Source organism: Mesoplodon bidens, assembly GCF_964165515.1.
Source record: "Mesoplodon bidens genome assembly, chromosome: 10".
In the NCBI taxonomy this organism is placed as follows: Eukaryota; Metazoa; Chordata; class Mammalia; order Artiodactyla; family Ziphiidae; genus Mesoplodon; species Mesoplodon bidens.
Window position 1 is genome coordinate 100,120,954 of NC_138172.1, and position 12,196 is coordinate 100,133,149.

General features: G+C 42.6%; 1 protein-coding gene across 1 annotated transcript in view; it reads right to left on the reverse strand.

Moving 5' to 3' along the window:
- BMP6 (bone morphogenetic protein 6) overlaps nucleotides 1–12,196 on the reverse strand; it is a 147,968-nt gene that overhangs the window by 15,685 nt on the left and 120,087 nt on the right. Inside the window, exon 2 of the mRNA XM_081245385.1 lies at nucleotides 9,518–9,710. Within this exon, the coding sequence (XP_081101511.1) occupies nucleotides 9,518–9,710 (193 nt within the window). The remainder of the gene's footprint in view (nucleotides 1–9,517; nucleotides 9,711–12,196) is intronic.

The following is a 12,196-nucleotide window of genomic DNA, read 5'->3' on the forward strand; positions in this document are numbered from 1 at the left end:
TTATATAATCAGCCAAGCTCTCATTGATTTTATGGCACTTGAATTTACCCAGTTTGCACCTCTAGGATGAGCATAAAGAGGAAAGTTCATATATCAAAGGCACTTCCACTCCGTAAGGGATATTTCGTCTTCAATAAACCAGTACAAGTCACTCTGCTGTCAGGATATTAACACAGCTCTGCCCTTACATGGTGTTTACCATGTAAACATGTAGGACTGCTCCTACATATGTTAGCTTCTCACGACCACCCGAAGAGGCAAACAAAATACGATTCCTACCACCACAGGTTTACAGAGCAGGAAACTGAGGCACATAAGGGTTAAGCAACTTGCTCACACTCACTCAGCTGGATTTGAACCCAGGCAACCTGGCTCTTAACCATCATAGCAGAGGTTCTCGAGGTCAGCCTGCATCAGTATCCCCTGGAGGCCTTGTTAACACACAGACTGTTAGAGTTTCTGAGGCGGGGCCTTGCAAACTCGCACTTCTAGCAGATTCCCGGGTGATGCTGGTGCGGCTGGTCCGGGGACCACACTCAGAGGCGCTGTCTTCCAGCACTCTCCCTCTCGAGAGTGAGGAGAATGACCTTGGCCTGCTTTTTAGACTTAAGGTTCAAAGCTGTCGGCTCTCAAAATATCTTGCTCCTGTCCTTAAAATCATGCAAAGTCATGTAGGCTTCACAAGTGTTTGATTGTCTTAGGGGTTGGCCTTACCCTCAGGGAGTTAGAGTTAGACTGATAATCAGAACCACAGGTTAGATCAAGTCCAAAGCAGCAGTATTATTAGACGGCTTGCTTCTATGTGTCCAAGAAAGGGAGAGAGGGGGAAGGCGGAAGATTACTTCGTACAAGTTCATGGCCACCTAACCTGTCCTCTTTGGCCACGCAGACACAGTAATGTTCCCAGACACCGGGGCAAATACTCCAACACGCCCTAGTGATCGAACACAGATTGAATGGTCTGCCACCTTTTAAACATGTCATGGGCAAATCTTACATGTTTTAGTTCTTATCACCAACCCCACATCCATGTCCTTGCCCAATATGGGGAATTAAAATGGTAAAAATACTGTTAATTTGTGATTTTAAAAGAAATAGCAAAACAAAATCTTGACCACAACCATGGCCCAACTCCCACAAAGCTGGACGTCCTAGGGGAGATTCTGGCAACCAAAGCAACCTGTTTCTGTGAATGAATAATCCAGAAGGCATAGTTCCAGAAACAAAGACCTATGTTCTTTCTTTTTTAAAATAAATTTATTTATTTTATAAATTATTTATTTTATTTATTTTACTTTTGGCTGCATTGTGTCTCCGTTGCTGCATGAAGGCTTTCTCTAGTTGCAGCGAGCAGGGGCTACTCTTCATTGCGGTGCGCGGGCTCTTCGTTGCAGTGGCTTCTCTTGCTGTGGAGCACCAGCTCTAGGAGCACAGGCTTCAGTAGTTGTGGCATGTGGGCTCAGTGGTTGTGGCTCACGGGCTCTAGAGCACAGGCTCAGTAGTTGTGGCGCACGGGCTTAGTTGCTCCGCGGCATGTGGGATCTTCCCGGACCAGGGCTCAAACCCATGTCCCCCGCATTGGCAGGTGGATTCTTAACCACTGCGCCACCAGGGAAGCTCAGACCTATTTTCTTTTCTCTGCCACATTTACCAAGTGGATAAACAGTTCCAAGCAATAGTTCCTCTGGCTCCCCATGCCCTGACATCCCCCTCTCCCCAAACTTAGCATTATTCTGAGTGTATCCAATTCTGTGTGATAATGTTAATTCCTCTCTAACCCTCTCAGCTCCCCTGTGCCCTTGCAAAGAACAGAACGTAGACAGGCAGAGGAAGAAGATTTGGTAGCTTCCTGAATCTTTTTTTTTTTTCTTTAACTTCAGGGAGATGATTCTAAGTCTAAGGAACATGTTCTTGACTAAGAAGATGAAACGAACGGGTTACATAACAGCAGTTGTGGGTCAGTTACATTATCCCCTTTTCAGGGGCAAAGGAACAAATACTGAAAAGTTCAGTGCTTGCCCGGGGCCCACACTGAGTGCGTCAGAGATTATCAAGCCAGCAGTAAGATTGCAGGAGTCCCTGGGGATGGGACCTGTGAAAGCCAGATACAGAAAGAGAAACAGGTGTGGCTGGGCACAGCGATAAAAAGGCTTTGATTTTCCTCCACCCAAACGACAATAGGGTTCTCCTATTCCTGGCTTTCTCAAGTTTGCCCTTCTCTTCATAAAAGAAAATGGTCCCAGGTATCTCACTTTCATGTCGGTGGAGATAAGAGTTCACATTACTTCACTTTGGGGAGGCAGCACTGAACATCCGACGGAATTCATACAGCAATCAGGTTATGAGAATCAGTCTATGAGAAATGCTTTTCTAAGAAAACAACTCGCCTAGATCCCTGGCTCAACTACCGCGTTCAGGTCTGGTTTCCAGAACTATACTGTTTGGTTAATGACTCAAACGTCAACATTTGTGGGGGTTCATTATAAAGATTTCCAAATAAAAATAATAAAAATATGATACTTCAGAGATGGATGCTTCTGGCTACGATGTATCAAACTAACACTCCTGCTAAGACTAAAAACACAAACCTTTTTGAAGCCATCTTAGAGCAACCGAGAAAGGCAATGGTTGATGAGGCAAGAGCTCAGAGAGAAGAGAAATGCATTGAGGTGAACCCTGAATTTGCTGTTGCTTTTTCATCTCAGGGTATTTGTTAATTCCTAGCATGACGCAAGGATGTCAAACAGAAAGGAGAAGCAGCCAGGAGCCTGGAGCAATATCGCTGGCTGGGGACGCAAATTGGAGCTTCAGGAAGTTATGACTTGAAGGGCTAAGGTCCCAGAGGAAAGAGGCTGTAGAGAAGTGAGCTCATAAAAGTGATCTCATAGAAGTTTGGGTTCACTTCCTCTAGGACCTTGGCTCTTAAAGTCCTGGTGTCCATGAACTCCAATATTTCCATTTGAGATGCCTGCCAAATATTAGACTGTGTTTGCATGCAGGAGGAAGCTGAGAAAACAAGCAGAAAGAAACTGCTTAGAGGATAAAAAGCAAAGCAGAGTTTTTGGCAGTCTCTCAATACTGGAGAGTTAAAAAAATTAGAGTTCAGAGGCCACCAAGGAAGGGAACTTCTGGTAAACAACCTAGATCTTCAGCTGAGACCCCTAAAGAGCTAAACTGTAGGAGAAATGGAAAACCAGAAACAGAGAAGCCTTAACACATCTGGAAACCCAGCCTCAGTTAAGACAAAAGAACAAGGTGATCTGCCTGTCTGTATTTTTTCTGCCTTCCAGAAGAAAATGAAACCCAGTCTGGAAGGAGATACCAGTATCTAGAATTGATTTCATAAATAATGCCCAGAATTTAATTTTAAAAAATTATCAGGCATGCCAGGAAATAAAACCAAATGAGGAAAAACCAAGGGAACAAACAGATAATAGAAATAGACCCACAGGTGATCCAGATAATAAAGTTTTCAGACATGATCTTAGAATGTAGCCTTATATTAAAAGGATAATAAATCACAAGTTGGGTTTGTTCCAGGGCTGTGAAGTTGGTTTTACACTTGAAAATCATTTAATGTAGTATATCACATTAACACTATAAAGGACAAAAGTCATATATAGACATCCCTCAATATCCCTGGGGGACTGGTTCCAGGACCCAAACCTGGATACCAAAATCCCCATATGCTCAAGTCCCTTATATAAAATCATGTACAGTATTTGCATATAACTTACCCATATCCTCCTGTATATTTTAAATCATCTCTAGATTACTTATAATACCTAACACAATGTAAATGCTATGTATCAATAAACAGTTGCCAGCACACAGAAACTTCAAGTTTTGCTCTTTGGAACTTTCTGGAATTTCTTTTCAAATATTTTGATCCATGGTTGGTTGACTGCACAGATGCAGAACCCATGGATATGAAGGACCAACTATAATCATCCCAAAAAATTCAGAAAAGAGATAAAATCCACATCAATTTCTAATTTTAAAAAACCCATAGCAAACTAAGAATAGAGGAGAATTTCCTTAATAAAATAAAGAGTATCTACAAAAACATTTATAGCAAACATTATCCTTAATGGTGCAATATATTAAACATTCCCCCCACCTTAGATTAGAAATCTGACAGAGATTTCCAATCTGAGATTAGAAATCTAACAGAAATCTGAATGGAATTCAACATTGCACTGGATATCTAGTGAGCACAATAAAACAAGAAAAAGAGAAGTAAAAATATAAGAATTACAGAGGAAAAAATAAAAATATTTATAGATGACATGATTATATTCATGGAAATTCTAAAATTCTGCAGAGAAAAATTATTAGAATTAATATGTAAATTTGCAAGGTTGCTGGATATAAGGTCAATATATAAAAATCAATTGTATTTCTATATGTGGGCAAAAAAGAATTAGACACTGAAATTTTTAAAAGCTAATAACATCATTTACAATAGGATAAAAACTTCAATTCCTGGAATAATTCTAATAAAAACATTCAAGACCCCCTAAACTGTAAAATGTTATTGAGAGTAATTAAAGAAAGCCTAAATAAACATATTCTTGAACTGGAACACTCAATATTAGGGAGAGTCAATTCTTCCCAAATCAAGCTCTAAATTTAATGAAATTCCAAACAGAAGCCCAGCAAGTTTCTTTTGTGGAAATTGAAATGCTGGTTTTACAATATATATGAGAATGCAAAGGGCCATCAGTAGCCAAGAAAACCTTAAAGAACAAATTTGGAGAACTTACACACCAGATATTAAGACTTCTTACAAAACTAAAAGAATGAGAGTTTTTATTGACACAAGAAGAGAAAAATCAATCAATAGAACAGAATAAAGATCTCAGAAACAGACCCAAACACATGTGGTCACCTGATACATGACAAAAATGCCACTGATGTGCATGGAAAAAAGATAGTATTTTTAATAAATGGTCCAGGGTCAGTTAGGTTTTTCTATTCTTACACAGCTATCTAACCTACATCTGTAGTTCACCTGTGATCTCAAATATCCATTCCTGTAGAGTTTAGCTCCTTCTGCTGATCTAAGCACACCCATATCCCACTGCCTCCTGGGCGTCCAACCACGACTCAGACATGTCCCAACCCGAACTCATGTCCACCCCCCTTCCTAGACTTATTCCTACATTCCCTGTCTCTGTGAATGGTTCAGAGCAGCAAATCAAATTAAAAATTTTGGAAAACTGTTTTTTTGCCTTTTGACAGTTATTTTCTCTCCTGGGACAATTACATTCTATCTTAAAAAGCAGGTCAGAAATGGTGAACTTGGTCACAACTTTAAACAATATATCAGTCTGGCATTGTTTCTGGGGACTCCACCGGCATGGCCTCTGGGTGGCCTAAGGAAATCTTTCTTGGTTTTAAAAACCAGCTTTTAACACAGCACTGCCCTGTTCCCTTGATTCAGAGATGCACATCTTCCAATCCTAAGGATTCTGAAGTTAGGATGAAACATATGGACCAAACTGGAAAAAAATAAAATAAAAACCCTGCTTTGCCTGTCTGCAAACAGAGTCATGATATCCCTTATACCAGGAGGAACTGAATTTTGAATTTGGTAATTAATTCTCACTTTAAATGTCTTCCAAAGGACCGCACCATGATAGAACACAAAAAAGAAAAGTTATCCTATACACAGAAGATAGATGATCACTGCCAGGCAATACAACTGCCAAACCATAGAGAGTAGAATATGGGATGTCAAAACTATCAGAGGCACGTGTGGCCAGTTCATGTACCAAACAGAACCATCTTTCAGACACTGAAAAAATTTCCGGCTGGCTTTCAAGAGATGCTGTTTGACTTTGACTTCCAGATATACAGAATTGAAAAAGAAGAGTCAAAGTATGTCTTTCACCAGATAGAAATGTAGATGCAAATGATATTCTTAAAGGCCCCCAAACGGCACTATTAATCTATAGGTGCTATAAAAGTAAAGATCATGAGTACTTGTTATGAAAAGCAACATGCTACCATCACACTACTACACATGACAATGGAAGGTTGACCGTTAATCTAAGCAGCCTTTACCCTCCAAGTATGAAGGCAGCTTAGTGTGTATGAGATTCAGGAGAAAATGGTAACATAAATGGACAAAGATATAATACTGTGAATAAGGACAAGTACTTTTATGTAAATTTATTCTAGTCTTTTTCCTCCTCCACACCCCCTCCTCTAGAAGAACTACTAGTAGATTCACGGCTGACCAAAAGATTGATGAAGGTTTGCAGAGGTTTTCCATCGCAGGGCCTTAAAAGCCAAAGTATCAGTACCAGGGCCTGAATTCTAACAGACACATTTTTACCCCTAACGGAGCTGTCTCCTATGCCATCCAAACAGAAGCATCCTTGAGATGTTCGCGTCCAAGCTAAGGAGATGAAGATGCAAGGCATGCCATAAGGGGACCGCTTACCTCTTTCTGGCACTTCACCTTTATCTCAGGACTGTCCCCATGTCACTGGGATGACTTTGAGGGAATCAAAGCAGATCACAGTTGAGGCCTAATTTGGACTTGGCAAAATCCATATGTGCCACGTTTCATCCTTCTAAGGATAACCTGCCTGCCCAGCTGTCTGATGGGGTCATGGCTAAATCCTAAGGAAGGAACATGGGGGAAGGTCTTTCCCAAACTCTAAGCACTGTGTAAATGCCAGTTTCCACCAAGGTCATCATAAAAACATAACAATTTCTTACATCAGATAGTAACACCAAACTCATCTTAAGATATCAACCCCGCACCATACTCTAGAGTAAAATTTTGAAATAAACCACAAAGGGCCCCCTGTGCTCCTCTGATAGGACCGCGTATGCTGTGGGGTCGCCAACCCCACTCCACTCCATGAGATGCTCCAGATCTTTTCAGGACTTAGATTCCACCTCTTGGCTTATTCTCAGGTTTTGAATACGGTATCAATTGTTACCCTGTCCTACCTCAAAGCACCATCTCTTCAACTCATCACTCTTTTGAACTTACCTGGTCCAGTGATTTCTTACCAGTCAGAGAAATAAGGTTTCTGCAGAGCTCACAGCAATGGCCTATCTTCCAAGAGTCGTCTCTGACCCTCCCTGGGTCAGGCGCCCTAGCTGCCCTTTACACGAGGAGGCCCAACACAGAACTGCTTCTGCCTCAGCTGAGGGTATGACTCAGCACTGAAACACCTGCCTTTTTTCTTTTCCAAGGAGGCCAACGCTTTTGCAACACACACGTGTGTTAAGCTGATCCATCAAATGCTACAAATTTCACTGAAACAGATTAGACAGCTACGCTTCTTCACAGGCCTGGAGGGTCCTTTTCAGCCAAGACACCCCAAGATGGTACAGATGGGGAGATCGAACCTTCCCCAGAAGGGGTCCCACAGTTCAATCTGGAGGCCTCTGGAAGGACATGAGCAAACCACAGGCAGCCTGGGCTCCAGGCCCACTGATAAGAAAATCTTCTCCTGGCCAACCTGGAACTCTTGAAAAGCATGAAATTCTCCCAATTCTCCCAGGATTTCCTCTGGCCTATGCACAAAAATGAAACACATCCACTCACCAAATGCTCCCATCCTAAAACGCAGAGATATTACAACTGTGCTTTGACACGGAGTCAGCAAAGGTTGGGACCATTTGGGAGTTTTGTTTTCCAAGCTCGCTGCTGGCCTGAAGGAAGCATGACACCACGATCTGAAGCTCAAGGCAGCTGTTCGTTTTTGGCTGGAGTTCAGTATAAACCTTACAAATGGTCTGCCAGCGCATGCTCTCTTTTTTAAAATAATAATAATTTTGAAAAAAAATCCATAGTCACAAAACCTCCAATCTAGTGTTTTCACTCTAAAGCTTTTCCTGCAGAACACAGAAAACTATGTTTTCCAAACAAATGTCTGAGCCAAAAAAGGCACCAGCAGGTTATTTCCATCAGAGAAAGGCAATGGGACCAATACTTAGGCAGATTGAAAATCAATGGCTAAAGCAGTTCCAAAGAATCACTGAATAGCAATTCTCTCTGAAATATTGAAAGATGAAAATCTAGCAATGAATAATTTACTTTTCAAAAGAGGCCCTTAACAGGTAAGTCAATGAATACACTTTTATTTAGGAGCAAAAATCAGACATCAGAAAACCTGCCTTGCATTCTGAAATTTTGGTCTGTTATAAAGATCCTGCAACAGCTCTGTTTTACCTACAATTTAACTGCCACAACTAAGAATTCACATATAGCCATCTGTGTGTCTGTCCAACACCAGGACATGTCCCCACAGCCTGGCATGTCCCTCCTCCTCCAGTTCCCTCATTACAGACTTGAATATGCATCAGGGCCAAATGTTGGCAGTGCTCTCAAAATGGTGTTTGTATGGGGCAAGTTCATGTTTGTTATTATTTTAGTGTGTGTATTTGCGACAGACCCACACACAGATCCATAAGTTCAGGAGAGATCCAACTCCTTCCTTTGGACCTTCTTAATCCAAACTTTTGGACCTTCTTGGGAAATTAACAGATTTCCAGGACCAAAAGCAAGAATCTGGAGGTGGTTTATAAAACAAAAGCTAATAGAGTCCATAAATAGAGGACATAAATGTCCCTCCTCCTCTGCATTCTCTTCCTTTCCCTTTTATCTTCGTATTTACCATACAATTGCCAGAATGTCCTATCACGGGCCGAGTTCCTACCTGCTGCCCGCTGAGAACCACAGGCAGTGCTAACCTCTGCGTCGGACTCTCTGTTCTGGCCAAACCACTCAACTGAGCCTTACATACAAGCAGAGTTCAAGGTCATGGGCTTGTTTTCTGTGTGCCGTATGTAGGACTGAAATAACTGCTGTAATACTTCATCCCAGCCCCTCCGAGGCTCTAGAAATCACTCCATGGAAGTTTCCCTTTATTTGCTAGGCAGCCCCAAGAACACAGTTCTTCTGTAAAACAGTGTGGCCTCATTTCAGGAAACAAGAATAATATAGACATGGGGAAAAAAGTCTACCGGTCCCTTGCAACTACATGATAAAAAATACATTTGAGACATGTATACACACACACTCACTTACTCAAAGACATATTATATCATATATGTGTATATTATATGCACAAACACACAGCCTTCTATTCGCTTGAATCAGCAGCACTTGCAATTAAGCATCCTCATGTAATTTCTGTGTGCGAACTTATGTTAGCCACCCTCATCCACCATTCGAAGTAGGGACTAAAACATAGTGGGAAACATTTTAGTCCCAGTGAGTTATATGTTTTCCAAACACAAAGGATGCTTAGTAGATACCATTCGCTGGCTTGCTTCGGAAAAGAAAACTCTTTGGGAAATTTTCACCTGAAGAGCAAAAAAGTCGTCTTGCTGGCTCAACGCTACCATTGGGAACACAGCCCCCGTCACACCCGTGTGCTGCCCTTGAACTCCAAGCCACCTTCCAGAGACAGAGTCGGGGTTATAAGGTGATGGGGTGAGAAACGGGGGCCAGCCCCACCCTTTGGGGTTCCTCGAGCCTCCATACCTGTGCTGCTGCTCCTGTAAGACTTGGTAAATGCCGACAAGAAAAGTTTGGTTTTTAAAACTCCCAACAACACAGTCCTTGTAGATTCGGAACTCTGCAGCCGTCACCGCCTCACCCTCAGGAATCTGGGATAGGTTGAACTTGAACTCTTTGTGGTGTCGCTGGCGAGGGGAGAACTCCTTGTCGTCCTCCACTATAGGATTAAACAAGAGAGAGTGACAACTATCGTTACTTGGCTAAGTGCCACAGGCTCACATCTAGAAAGTTCCCCCGTGTTCATTCCTAAGTGGCTTACCGTTACCCTTATTAGAGGGATTAGCGGGTGGTGGAAAGGGCCACGGGCGAGGCTGCCAGGCTGGGACTAAAATCCTTCATTCTCCCCAGGGATTAAATAAAATGCTTAGATTCTCTTTAAAGACTTGAAACTATTTAACCAAGTTGCATGACAGCAAGTTATTTAAACTCTTGTCTTCCGGCTTCCTCATCTGCAGCACGAGAGCAAGAGGGCTTCCCAGGGAAGCTGCAGGGACCCAGGCAACAGTGACTAAGAACGCCTCTGCCGTCCTGGCCCCGTCGTCCCCTCCCAGCCCCCCTTTCCTGCCGCTGCTCTCTTATCCCCTCAGGTTGGTTCCTTCTCTCCCCACCAAGCAGTTGCCAAGACCAAGGGCAGCCCTGAGCTAACCTTTGCTGGGGGAGGGGTGTTCCGTGGTCGGAGATGGGGGTGGGCAGCGCCTTCTGCCCGGGTCTGAAGCTCGAACGGTCCTCGTATTTTGCCTGATGTCCAGGGGGAGTTTTTGTTGAGGGGTTTAGTGTGAAACTTCATAGAAAATATTGCTCTAACTGAAGTCCACTGCCCTCCCTCTACTGGAGGAAACTGAGGGCTGAACGCCTCTGAGGGGAGGGACCCTCTGGGTTGTGAAGCTGCCGGGGTCTCCATTTAACCTGCATGTAGAACCCACGTATGAGGACAGAGACGCAGAAACACATCACCAACGGGATAACATGCTATTGTCTAAGGCTTTTTTAAAAAACTGGGAAAGGATCGAGTCTAAAAGCTTTTTTTTTTTTTCATACTTTGGCCATGCCACGTGGCTTGTAGGATCTCAGTTCCCCAACCCGGGCCATGACAGTGACAGCGCCGTATCCTAACAATTAGGCCACCACGGAACACCCTAAAAGCTTTTTTTAAATGAAATCTTTTCCCTGCATAAAGACAAACTATGGAAAACTACAAACTACTGATTACCATGCTTCAGAGTCAGCCTTCAGATGGCTATACAAAGTCCTGGGTGAGAGAAACACTGTCAACCTCGGATGCTTAACCCATAATCGTTGTAGGAGAGAAAAACGAGCACCCTGCTTCCCACCACAAATCCTGACTCTTTTCCCCAGAGCTCAGAAATGCTTCTGCCCTGCTGCTCCTGTTAGGTTTTTCTTAATGGCAACCGCAGTAAAATCTCATGAGCAAATTAATCCTTGATGGCAGAGTTTTTCCAGGGCTTGTGGGTAGGAAAAAAAAAAAAAAAGATCAAGTTATTTGCCACCTCCAGTGGCCCACTTTCTCCCCCATGTGCTGTTCTCCATAATCACCAGAGAAAAGCTCTGCAGATTAAGCTCCTTTAAAGCCAATAACTTTACACGAACTTGAGACCTCGATGGCATTGCAGAAGCTTGGGAAAGTTAAGCCATCCATCGGTACAAGGTTTTTAAATAAAGAATTTCTGAAACTGCCATGTGACTATGCAACAAATCTTTTAGATTCAAGTTATCCCTTTTCTGGGGGCAGGGTGGGGAGGGAGTTGTTAAAAAACAGTAAGCTTTGGCTTGTGTAAGAGCTTGAATATAAGTTTAAAAAAAAAAAAAAAAGGTCCAGCCAGAAAGTAAACCATGGTTCAGTCCCAACAAGAGAACAGGTTTTTTAATTAGTGGCTAAGCATGAAAAGCAATATTGTTGGGGAGTTTACCCAAGGACACCCACACCTGATGGTGGATCACTTTTCCCTAAAACTGATCTGCCTTTTCAGTTTGATATGTTATCATCAGTGGTTAAAAAGTGAATCGAATCTGATTTCCCAAAGAGACTTTCTAAAAAATAGTCACACAGCTTTTCTAGAGGGCCTCTTGGGTGCTTAAAAATGTCAATATCAAGAAATGAAAGCATATTCTTAAGATTCTTTTGAGAGAATGCATAAGAATTCCTCAAGAAGTCTTCCAATCACTCCTCACATAAACAACAGAAAGAAAAACTATGGATGCGAAGCAAGATATAAAACAGTGACTTAAAAATAAAAATAGAACAGTGACTTAAGATATTTCAGTTATAAGGAGGAGAGAAGGCACAGACATTTCAATACATGAGAAATATGTCAGTTAGTCTTTGGAGAGGTATACCACCCCCAGTAAGCCACACCTTCCTGTATGGACACCCTTAGGGGGTCCCTTCTCCCCTGGGCTGGTTCTGTGACCTTCTCTGGACCAATAAGAGGCAGCAACCGTGGTGCTGAGTGATTCTGAGGCTAAGTCATAGCTTGGAACTTCCATTTAGGTGTCTTGGAATGCATGTCTAAGGAAAGATGGCTACCACGTAAGAAGTGCAACTACTCTGAACCCCCTAGACTATGACGAAGTCCGAGGTAACCACATAGAGAGGCTGGGTGGCGCACAGAGACACAGAGGGAG